Source organism: Tamandua tetradactyla, chromosome 14 (assembly GCF_023851605.1).
Source record: "Tamandua tetradactyla isolate mTamTet1 chromosome 14, mTamTet1.pri, whole genome shotgun sequence".
NCBI lineage: Eukaryota > Metazoa > Chordata > Mammalia > Pilosa > Myrmecophagidae > Tamandua > Tamandua tetradactyla.
In genome coordinates, this window is record NC_135340.1 from 89853803 (window position 1) to 89865526 (window position 11724).

General features: G+C 55.2%; 2 protein-coding genes across 4 annotated transcripts in view; one reads left to right on the top strand and one right to left on the bottom strand.

Annotated features, from left to right (window-relative positions):
* Window positions 1-4937, bottom strand: part of PSTPIP1 (proline-serine-threonine phosphatase interacting protein 1) — a 55416-nt gene extending 50479 nt beyond the window's left edge. The window contains exon 1 of the mRNA XM_077128462.1: window positions 4745-4937. Coding sequence (XP_076984577.1) covers window positions 4745-4780 — 36 coding nt within the window. The 5' untranslated portion in view covers window positions 4781-4937. The remainder of the gene's footprint in view (window positions 1-4744) is intronic.
* LOC143656381 (uncharacterized) lies at window positions 3669-9521 on the top strand. Of its 3 annotated transcripts, none has more exons than XM_077128464.1 (6): window positions 3669-4036; window positions 4195-4351; window positions 7227-7285; window positions 7463-7584; window positions 8317-8474; window positions 9136-9521. In XM_077128464.1, exons 1-6 carry the CDS (start codon window positions 3702-3704, stop codon window positions 9337-9339), a joined length of 1035 nt encoding a protein of 344 aa, XP_076984579.1. In that variant the 5' UTR covers window positions 3669-3701; the 3' UTR covers window positions 9340-9521. The 3 variants fall into 3 exon arrangements, 2 of the variants coding, with proteins under 2 accessions (XP_076984579.1, XP_076984578.1); XM_077128463.1 differs by having other exon boundaries at window positions 3676-4036; window positions 7463-7605; XR_013162477.1 differs by lacking the exons at window positions 4195-4351; window positions 7227-7285; window positions 7463-7584 and having other exon boundaries at window positions 3747-4036.
* The last annotated feature ends 2203 nt before the right edge of the window (window positions 9522-11724 follow it).

An 11724-nucleotide genomic window follows, 5' to 3' on the forward strand; every position in this document is an offset into this window, starting at 1 on the left:
TTTACTGAGACTCGGAATGTTGCTTCCAAGACTTCCCGGCACTTCTCTTCAGGTGTTGGTGCCATTTTATCTGGTGATGTAGCTATGTCTTATTTTTAAAAGCTCTTTTAATTACTTTCCTAATAAAATCTGTTTTTTTTTTATCACTGAAGTCTGTGTTGTCCACGAATCTGAACCTATAAATTAAGTGGCCACAGATATCATGTTGCCTTTCGTGCAACAGACTAAAGCAAGAAATGTTTATTTGGTACAAAATTTATGCTTTGACTAGCACATTTCATAATTTAACTTATATGGGCAGTTTAATTAAACACCATAAGTACACAGAACTTGAATAGGGTATGAAATTTTGTAGATTTGTACAGGTTGGTGTGATGCCCCGATAAATCCTAGAGTGATTTAAACAGTGCATAAAGAAGTATTTGCAAAGTTCCCTTGGGGGAATGGGGAGAAAGAGGGAAAATTCAACTTCCCCATGTGGAGAATGCCTGATAGTCTCACAAGCAGTGGGGACATCCAAATCAATAGGCCAAGCCCTCAATCCTGGGGTTTGTTCCTATGAAACTTATCCCTGCAAAGGATAGGCTAAGCCTATTTAAAATTAGGCCAAAGAGTCACCCCCAGAGAACCTCTTTTGTGACTCTGTCTCAGCCAACACAACAAGAAAACTCACTGCCCTTCCCCCTCGACGTGGACATGACTCCCAGGGGTATAAACCTCCCTGGTAACATGAGACAGAAATCCTAGAATGAGTTGGGACTCAGCATCAAGGAATTAAGAAAATCTTCTAGACCAAAAGGGGAAAGAGAGAAATGAGACAAAATAAAGTATCAGCGACTGAGAGATTTCAAACAGAATCGAGAGGTTATCCTGGAGGTTATTCTTACGCAGTATATAGACAACCCCTTTTTAGTTTAAGGTGTATTAGAGAGGCTAGAGGGAAGTGCCTAAAACTGTAGAGCTGTGTTCCAGTAGCCATGTTTCTTGAAGATGATTGTGTAATGATATAGCTTTTGCAATGTGACTGTGTGATTGTGAAAACCTTGTGTCTGATGCTCCTTTTATCTACGGTATGGACAGATGAATAAAAAATATGGATAAAAAAATAAAGACATAATAGGGGCAACAAAGTTTAAAATAAATTGAGTAGATTGAAATACTAGTGGTCAATGAAAGGGAGTGGTAAGGGGTGTGGCATGTATGAGTTTTTTCTTTCTTTTTCTGGAGTGATGCAAATGCTCAAAAAAATGATCATGGTGATGAATACATAAGTATGTGATGATATCGTAAGCCATTGATTGTACACCATGTGTGAAATGTTTGTAAACTAAGAATGTGTTTGAATGTTGTTGGGTTTTTAACTTTTTTATTGTGTAATATAACATATATCATACATTGTTTTAGCAATAAAAATATTTTAAAAACACCATTATCTAATGCCATCTCTCCCAAGGACATATGGGTCTGAGAAGATGTGGGAGACTGTGGGGCAGGCACAGTTCAGAGCCCTTCTTTGGAAAGAGCTCGAAAACCCCTGGTGGATTGGATGTGGGGGTGAGCTCAGGGGTATGGCTTGGCCCACCTGCTAGAGAACCCAACTCAAAAAATGTGTATAGAACACAGCTGATGTGCAGTGAAGGAGAAGATGGGATCAGGAGGGCGGGTGGGCCATGAAACGGGGCCCCCCACTATTCATTCATCTTCTCCACAAACACTTACTGAGCACACACTCTGCATGCAGACAGACTTTTCTTCCAGCCCCACTTGGCTGCCTGCTGGGACTCTGTCTCCTCTAGACTTCCGAGCCCCTTAGACTAAGCGCTAGTCTAAAACCCTCCCACTCAGATGCCCGAGCTTCTCAGCCTCATCCTTGTCCTGCTGGCAGGCCCCACTCCGAGGCTCTGCCACAAACTTCCTGTAAGGCGGTGACACTCTTTATCACTTGTCTGTGTATAACAGAGATCAAATTATTCCTTTCCTCCCCCTGCTTCGAGTCCACTCCACCTCACTCCCACGCTGACCTGCTGCAGATAAAAGCTGGCTATAGATAAACACTGTGTGGCCGCACGGACAAAATTCCAATACAGGCCTCCTAAGGGACAGAACCCCCACACTGAACGGCCCCACCACTTCTGAACCATTATGTCTGCTTTTCACAATTTTTCCATCTCCTTTCTGGCTATCAGACTATAAGTCATTAGTGAAATTGCCTCTAGAAGCTCAGGTCCCCCAACATTTATGATCACCAGCTACATATCAGATATTGTGCAGACTCCCTCCTGAATGCTGCCTTAGCGGGTTAAAGACTATGCGACCAAGCTTGTTGGAACTGCAAGGAAAATCAGAGTTCACAGGCCCCGACCAAAAGCCGGGGGCTTCTACGAGTAAGCGGTGATGCAAACTGTTAGGGACAGCAGGTTTGGCGACTCAGAAACCACATTTGCTTTCCTCCTTGCCCAATTTCACCCTGTGTTCGGGCCAGAAGCACGTGGTAAATGAAGTGCTGTGGAATGAGACACGCTCCTTCAGGGGTTTCCTTCCATTATTTAAAGCCTAGTGATTGTCAAGCAGTGCTCTGCCGGGCTGCAGGATGAGATGGCATTGCCTCAGGCTGGGGGGCACCGCAGGCTGGGCTCTGCCCCTAACCCACTCCACAGAAACACTGCATTGCAACTGAAATGTAAATGCTCCAAGCACCTAGACGGGCCCTCCTACCCCTCTGGGAGGAAGGAAAGAGAGAATCTATCCCCCATCTTGTGGATGTGGGTGCTGAGGCCCAAGGATCTCCAGGTGGAGGGTAGTCTGGGAGCTGAGAGCCCAGCACCACTGCCAGCCTGGCGGGGTCCGATCCTAGCTGTGGGACAAGAGACTTTGGTTCTCTCAGCCTCAACATCCTCCTCTGAGTGATGAGGATAACAATAGCAGCTACTCCATCAGGTGCTGGGAGGACTGAGTTAAAGTCTACACAGCCCTGAGAACAGCAGCTCACACATTAATAGTGCTCAGGAAATGCTACTGTTATCCCAGATCCCAGGCCAGGCTTAACATCATGGAGAGGTGCTAGAATTCAGAACTTGGGGGCAGGTGGTGCTGACAGTGACTTCTGAGGTTGCGCCCAGGCTTGGAATGGGAGGTACCCCCCCCCACCCCCAGCCTCTTCTTTTCCCCCTCCCTGCTCTGGCCTTCCCTAGGGAGGCGGCACCCTCACCCCAGGCCCAGGGAGTCCGGCATGGAGGAGAGGAGGCCCCTGGAGGCTCACAGCCTCTGGCGGGGGAGGGGGGGGCTCAAGCAGGATGCCACACAGGAAGCTGCCTCCAGGGCCCATTTCTTGCTGCTGCTGGGGCTGCTGCTGCCACACCCTGCTCCCTGACATCCCCTTCCCCCCTCCCCATGCTCACAGCCTACCCTGGGGGCAGCTCCTTGCCCCAGTTCTGCCGCAGGGAAGGTGGGCTCAGGGACTCTGGGCTGGGATAGATTTCCTAGAGAGAACAGTCTGGGTCTGCTGCATTTCCAGGCCCTTTTTCTCCCCAACCTTGCACTCTGGGGCCAGGGCAGCGATATGGTGACTCATTTCCTGGTCCCCGGAACCCCCTGTCCCTCCACCCCTTAGCTGCCAGCTGGGCAGGGAGCACCCTGGGGTTTGGAAGCCAGAGCTGCCTTCACCAGCTTCTCTGAGCTGGCTCCACCCCCTCTTTGTAGAGATGGGTAAACGGAGGTCCAGAGAGAGGCGGGGCGGCCTCCCCGGGCTGGGCCCTCTGCCCGCCCTGCGGCCAGCGCCGGCAGACAGCAGGCTATTCACTCAGCCTGGGGCGCTAAGCACAGCGTGGCCCGGAAGGGGAGGCAGCCAGGCCCGCTGGCTCCGTCCCTCCTGGCAGCTGGCCCCAGGGAAGGGCCCGGGGAGGGCCAGCGAGCCCTGTGAGGGGCGGGCTGGAGCTCTCCTGGGACAGTCACATTCCCGGCTCAAACCACAGAGGCCCCAGCTTCCCCCGCCCCGGGAGCCTCCGAGGACGGCGGAGCAGCAGGGCCCGGGGGAAGGGTGAGCGGCGGCTGCAGAACAGCGAAGGGGCCGGGTGGGGGGCGGGGGGCGGGGCGGCCCGGGCCGGCTGGCCAGGTGATCCGTGTCACCTGCCGGAGCGGGCCAGGTGCCGCAATCCCGTGGCGCCAGGACTTGTTTGATGCCTGCGCTGAATTTAGGAAAGTGAGCAATGAAGGGCCCAGCCCCCTGCTCCTCGGAGCCCGAAAGCCTCGAAGGGAAGAGGCTCTGCGTGCGGGGACCGCTTGTTGTGCCAGCGGGGGCTGGGCCTTCATTGCACAGAATCGCCCCGTTCCCTCCTCCCAGGCCTCTGCACAGGTAGGGAAGCCGGGGCTCTGGGACCTCTAAAGACGTCTTGCACAGACAAAATCTGACCCCAAGTTTTTGTCCGGTCCCCAAAGCTGTGATCCCCCCTTCGCCCCTCAAGCCCTGCACCCCTGCATTAGACTCTCCTAGAAAAGGTCCTGCCGGCGTGGAGAGGGTCTTCCACGTTCACAGACGGGGCGGTGACCCGGGGCACAGCCACGACAACGAGAACCACAAAGTGGTGGCCCCTGCTTTTTTTTTTTTAATGAGAAAAAGCTCCGCGGCGGAAGCCACATCCACGGGAAATTTCGGTGGGGTGGGGGTGGGGCTGGGGTCCTCCCCCTGACCCCCGCCCCGCGCCCCGGGCGGTCTCCACCTGCGCGCGCCCGCGGCGCCTTCACTCACCCAAAAGGCGTCTCTGAACTGCAGCTGGGGCGTCATCCCGGCTGGCGGCGGGGTGGGGGTGCCCGCGCCCCTGTCCCAGTGCCGGCCCCGGAGCCCTCCCAGCCCGCGCGCTCTGCAGCGGCTCCGAGGCGAGGTGCTGCAGGGAGGAAAGGGGCGCCACCTGCTCGCTGCGGGCCACGATCAGCAGCCAAATGAGGAAGGAGCCCATCGCGGGGAGGGCGGTCCCGGGGCGCACCCCGCCCCCGAGCGATCCGCGGCGACCCAGCGCGGGGCAGACCCGGGCGGGGAGCGGGCGCACCCCCGGGGGGAGGCGGCGCGCGGGCCAGGCGGGCAGGCAGCTGAGGCCGCGCCGGAGGGTTTGTGCAACCTCCCCCGGGCGGGCCCCCGGGCCCCCACCCACAGGAAGCGCGGTGCTCTGCAACCCCGCGCCCATCCCGCCGCCACCTGCCACGCTAGACTCCCCAGCCGTCGCCAGCGCACCGCTCAGGAGGGCGCCCCGGGCCTAGGCCGGCCATCGGTCATCAAACCCTGCTGCTCCGGCCAAGCCCTGGCCTCAAGGAGCTCATAGTCCAGACACAGACCCAGCTGGGCCAGAGGGGCGGGGAGGGGGGCAGACGTGGGAGCAGATGGGGTGAGCAGCGTCTAGCCTGAGACCTTATGAGACTGCTCACCACCCCCCCCCCACACCCACCCATGTCTGCAGATTAGACCCTCTCCTGGCATGGAGACCCTTCTGAAGATGGAGTCTAGAGAGAGGAGACAGAGAGAGAGAACTAGAAAGACACAGGGGTGGGAGTTTGAAAACAGGTGGCGGTCCTGTTTGTTTTGTCTGGGCTCTACCCTTCAGTGCTAAGGGACCTTCATCCACTCTCTGATTCCCCGGCCTCAGTTTCCTCATCTGTCACCCCCAGTCTTTGGAAAGGACAGAGTTTGGAGAGCATTTGTGGAATTTTCTGGAATGGTGGGGCAGGTGCTGGGGGCAGAGTCAGGTATGGTGTTGGGAGGAGCCCTGGTCTGGAGCCCAGGCTCAGCCCCAAGGACCCGGCACCCGCCCACCCAGCAGGAGATGCCCGCAGGGAGGCCGGAGCCCCGGCAGTGGCAGAGGGCATGGGTCAGGGGTTCTCCACGAATCCTCAGGCAGATGATAAGACAGAGGAAACTGCTCTGGGGGACTTGGCGAAGCTCCCAAGTACCAGGTACATAGGCCCGGGCTTTGGAGGGCAGGGGTATGTCCCAGAGAGAACGCATGGCACGGGCAGGGGGGAAGAGTCGCCGGGCAGTGGGGCTGGAGCTGCTCTGCCGACCTGGGACACGTCCTCCTTCCACACCCCTGGCCGGGTGAGCTGCTGATCAGCTTCAGCACTGAGGACCCTCCAGTGGGGTTTTCTGTTGTTTGCAGTGAGACAGCTAAGATTGTAAACCTCACCTTGAGCCCCAGAGGCTACAGCAGAGGCTGTGAGTCTCGCCCCAATGCACCATTGCCCTCTTAGCACTGACCCAGTCTCCCTGGGCTCAGTTTCCCCATCCATCAAATGGGATGATACCTCTAATTCCAAAAGTAGTCCGGAAACCCTCTGTTCATAGAGAGCCCTCCACTCTCTTATTGGCAGAAAACTTTGCAGCCAGCCTCCTTCCCCTGCCCCTACTGCCTCCCACAAACTCCAGCTCCCCTCAGGCCTCCTCTCTCTCCGCAAGGGCACCCTTTGCTCTCCCACCCGCACACTTTGCTCCATCGTGCCCTCCCTTCTGGCCTGCCATCCTCAATCTTCCTTACCTGGGCAAACCCTCCCATCCCTCAATGCACCGGAGCCCTTTGACTCTGCTCCACCCCGATGGGTGCTTGCTGGCAGTGGACTGGAGCAACTGGGGGAGGATGTGATAGGAGGAACAAGTGGAAAGATTTTAAAGTTCTCTGCAGAGAGAGGTCCCTCCACCCTGCCCTTTTGCAGCTGGCAACCAGAACAGGCAGCAACTGCTTTGGAGCCCTGATGGTGTGTGCAGTGCACCAATGAGCTTTTTACAGGGCCTGCCTCATTCACTCCTCACCCAAGCCTGCAGGCCGCTCTCTATTCTTATTCCCCATTTCGCAGCCAAGGAAACCAGTGATCAGAGTTTATATGACTCAGCCTCACAGCCGCCAAACCCAGGACTGTCACCTCCAGTTATCTCACACCAACAGGTCTCTGTTAGCAAACGGTTTTGTCCTTCCTTTCTCTAGGGCTGTGCCCAGAACCTGTCACCCCACCTGACGGATGGAAAACCTAGCCCAGGGAGGCTGTTGGGGGTTGGTGGTGCTAAGGGGATGAGAGCCCAGCCTTGGCACCTGGTCTTCCAAGTTCACTGTGGGGTGAGGTTCCTGGCACTGAGGAATTGTACCGTCCCCCTCCCCCGAGGGCTCCGGCGGCAGGACGCCCCCTGGGGGTGTTCTCAGGAATGCAGCTCAGTCTCTTGGCCATTCTCCCCCTTATGTCTCCCTTTTCAGCTGGTCCCCAAGATGCTACAACTGCTCTGGGCTCCAACTCCAGACCAGGCATGTCTTGAGTAAGAAAAGGGGCATCTGCCCTTATGTCTCATTTTCTCCAAGCTCCCAGAAGACCTCCCCTTGTCTCTCGTTGGCCGGAAGTGGGCCACATGCTCATGCTCTGCCACCACTGGCCGCAGGGATGTGAGCCCTCGTTGGGGTGCTATGGGCACTGGCCATCTATCTGCCTACCACAGGTGGCTTCTTTCCACCGAGGCCCACAGACCCGGGCAGCACCCCAGATCAGGCCCTGCCAGGACTGGGGAGCAGAGAGGCCAATCCAGTCTCCACCCCGAGGGGCCCACGGACCAGCCGACAGGTTCTAGAAAGATCTCTTCAGGTGGGAGTGGCTTGGAGAGACAGGCAGAGGAGGGGGTTGTGATAGCTCTCAGAGAGGGACTAGGCCTGGACGGGGCAGCTGGGGTGGGGGTGGGGGTAGCAGAAAGGAGGCGGCTGCATGCCCCTTGGAAACGGGAGCTGTTCTTTGCCCCTACCCTTACCAGCTGCCCTACCCTCAATCCAGCCCCCCAGCCCCCTGGGGTCAGGGTGGGGACAGTCAGCTCCTGAAAAGTACTACTTTTTAGCAACTGTTGCAGCTGCTTCAAGCAAAATTTGCCTTGAGGTCTGGGCAGTTGTGCCTCAAGTCCAGGCTTGTGAGCCCACTTTTTTTTACGGGGTGGGATGGCGGTGGGGGGAGTTCCCCAAGCAGGCAGAGGCCCATCCTCTTTTGCATGTTATTTAAATCCATCTGCTTGAAGAATTTAAAAAGCAGTAGGTTGAAGATTACAGAATAAAATACAAAACCAATTATTGCAACATTAAACACCACAGTCAGCCGCTGGGCTCAGCTGCAATCCACCATCTCCAGCTGCATAACTAAAAACTTGTAATTCTAGCCGCTATTTAGGGATATGCCTTTCCGTGCTTGTTCTCATTGATTGCTCACTGCCAGGACAAGTTTCAGAAGGCCAGTGTGGGGACTTAATTCAAAAAGAAGGGAGAGAAATGCCATTACAGGTACTAAAATGTACAACTTTCCTTTCTTCCACAGCCTCTTATCCTGCTCTAAGGGCCTCTCCTCCACACGGTAACTTCTCACGTAGAAGCAGCCCTCCTTCTCCACCGATGACTTCCTGCCTGGTAGACTGGGCATGTGTCCACAGTGGGACCATGGGTTTGGCTCTCAGCTTTTCAGCTGTAAAATGGGAGGTATTTCTCCTCACCTGCGGGGCTGATGTGAGGGCCCTGTGAGATGCTGCCTGTAATTCCCCAGCTCAGAACCTGGCCCACAGGGGGTGTCACTCTCCTTACTTCCTTTTGATGTGAGGCACTTCATGCATTCCACGGTTCAGAATATTGTAGTGTTGAATGGGTGATGATGGATGGATGGATGGATGGGTGGGCGGACAGGTGGATGGATGATGGATGGAAGGACGGATGGGTGGACGGACAGATGCATGAGTGGATAACAGAATGAATGATTGTGCCGATCAACAGATGGATGGGTGGAGAGACGACAAAGTGCAGAAAAGCCTGAAAGCAAATAAATGCCAACTTGAAGGAAATTTAGCGGAGTCCTCAGTGGCTGGAGATGTTTTCAAGAGAAACTGGTCTCAGGGATGAAGCCGATGTCAGACAGGAGAGCAGAACTGGGTTTCTAATTTGTAATCTAGAAAAGGTTGGCGCCCTTCTGAGGAGGCAAAGAGGCTGAAGAGAAGGAGCATCTGATAGCCCCGTGGTGGCCTCTGAGGAGCCAGGAGTCCCTGCCATGAGTTTCACTTGGGAGCAGCATCGCCACTGATCTAAGAGGCGTTTGTTTTGTTCCTCTCTTTGCTCGAGTCCCATCTGGCTAATACCTTCTGTTCTGCAGACAGGCCAGGCGACACGCGACACGCGACACTGGGCACTCTTGGCTCCTTCCTCGGGGGAAGAATCTGCCCTGAAGGAGCAGCCCTGGACCGGTCAGTGGATCCTGGCTAGAGCTGTGAGCCGACACCGCCACGACACTGCCCGCGGCCCTCAGGTTGCCTGCCCCACCATGGCTGAGCTGGAAAGTTCCCGTATCTCACCATAGTGGTCCACTGTTCCCGGGGGAGAAGCCTGTAGGGTCCCCCTAGGTGGCCAGAGGCATGTGTCCGCTGAGCTGCAGCTCCCAGCCTCAACCCCACCCAACAAGCCCCTGCGCGATGCAATTCCACCAGCCCCTGCTGAGCCTCTCTGTCTGGAGACATGGAAATAAAGAAGGAATTTCCAGAACGTCAGTAGTAAATCTGGGGACTAGTCACTACTGGGGACATGCCAGCCTCTTCATAAGCACTTTACTTGCCTTATGTTTCACCTAATGCTCCTATCCCTGTGTCTTATGGTCCTCATTCAACAGATGAAGAGACTGAGGCTCTAATAGGTTAGTCAACTTGATGGAGTCCCACCCACCACTAAGGGGGATCTTCTCTTCCCCCAGTTTAGGGCTGGGGGTGGCGGGCTGGGGCAGGGCTGGGGCAGATGCCAGATGAGGAGGAAGGGGAAGGAAAGGAGGTGCCCGGCTGAGGGGAAGTGAGGCAGCGAGGGCCGGGCTGGGGGGAGCGGGCGGTGCGGGGGGGTGGAGACTCAGCTCCTGTGTGCGACACCAGGAAGCAGTCGTGCCCTGGAGTACCCTCCCCCGCCGTGGGGGCCGCGGGTGTAGCTTTGGCCGTCAGGAGATGATATAGATTCAGGCTTTCAGTTTGACTCGGGAAAGCTGTTGTAAAAATAAGGTTCTTCCCACTTGCACAGCTCTTTTGAGTTGAGAAAGCGCTTTCAGGTTTAGTAATTTGCAGCCACAGGAGTGTGAACTCTGAATTTCCAGAAGCTGGGGTTCTGGTCAGCATTCTTAAAAGACATCAGAGAGGTGCAAACAGACCCACGGTGGCCGGGGAGATGTCGGGGTGTGGAGCTCCAGCCTATCCCAGGCATCCCCCTCCATCAGCTCAGGGGCTGGGCAACCTGCAGTGATGAAAGGGTCCTGGGGGAGCACCCAGAAGCTCTCAGGTGGGGTTTCCAGAGTGAAGAAATTGGGTCAGGGTGAAGAAACAGATAGCCAGGCCCCAACCTCAACAGACTGACTTAGAAAGCTGGTCTGGGCCAGGGAATCTGCATGTAGATTCAAGAGTCAGCCATACATGGGAGATCAGACCTCCTGCTATTGTCCTACTGCTTCACTTTCCAGAAGGGGAGGCTGAGGCCAAAGGCCGGAGCTAATGTCCTGACCGTGGCTGCTCTGTGTCCTTGTTAGCCTGAGCTTCCACCCCCCACCCCCACCCTCTCCCACTTCCCACCCCCTCCCACCCCCACCCCCACCCCCTCCCACCCCCACCCCCCCATTAAGGCAGCTGTTTCTCCAAAGAGCTTCAAAACAGTTCTTCAGTGTCCTTTTCCAGGTCGGATTGGTTTTAACTTAGTCAGAAAAATGACTTTGATCACAGTAAGGCAAAGCTTGACTGCAGGCCAGTTTGTGTTTTGTATACCACCAGGAACCTGGGATTCCGAGACAGGAGACCTTGACTTCCCTAGAACCTCAGGGATCATGCATGCAGGCAAGGGAACAGAAAGCAGCAAAGTCCCGGGCATGTGCAGGAAGGCTGGGGCACTGGGGGGTCGGGAGAACGGGTTCCCGCTACAGGAGTGGCTGCGCGTTGGAGGGATGGGCACTAGACATGGAATCAGAGAAACAGGGTTCAAATCCTACTTCCGTGACTCACGTTGCTGAAAATCCCTTTCCTCATCTGGAAGACGCGAATGATGAGCCTGCGTATTTAACAAGATTGCTCTGAGCTTAGGTAAAATGTTTATAATCTGCTGCCAGCTGTAGAGGTTTGAATAAGAGCTCGCAGACATCCGTGCCCGCCTGTAACCTCAGAATGTGAACATATGGGGGGAACCGGGTCTTGGCAGATGTAAGGAGATGAGATGAAGTCTCACTGGGTTAGCATGGATCCTAAACCGAATGGGAGACGTCCTCACAAGAAGAGGGGAGGACACAGAGATTCAGAGGGAAGGTGGCCATGTGACAAGAGAGGTCGAGAGTGCAGTAACGTAGCTGTAAGCTGAGAAACAGCTTTGAGATCTGGCAGCGTTGCTCCTGAAAGCCCTGTTCTTGCAGGTTCAGCCGGAAAAGGCTCATCCCAGGACCTCAAGTAGCAGAAGAAAGCTGAGGACTGATGCGTGCTCTGAGCAGCGCTGGGAAGTAGACCCTCATGAGACCCCCACATTCTGGGGGTGCAGACACCAATCCCTGGTCTCCTCCCAGACCTACCCCTTCACAGCCCCCTCCTCAGGTTGTCTGTAAGAGGCGTGTTTTCTTCTGTGTGTGTGTTTAAGTTTTGTTTTTATAGGATTTTAAATTTACAGAAAACAGTACAAAGAATTCCTGCCTTCTTTACCCGGATTCACCAAATTATTTGCATTTTACCCCAATTGCTTT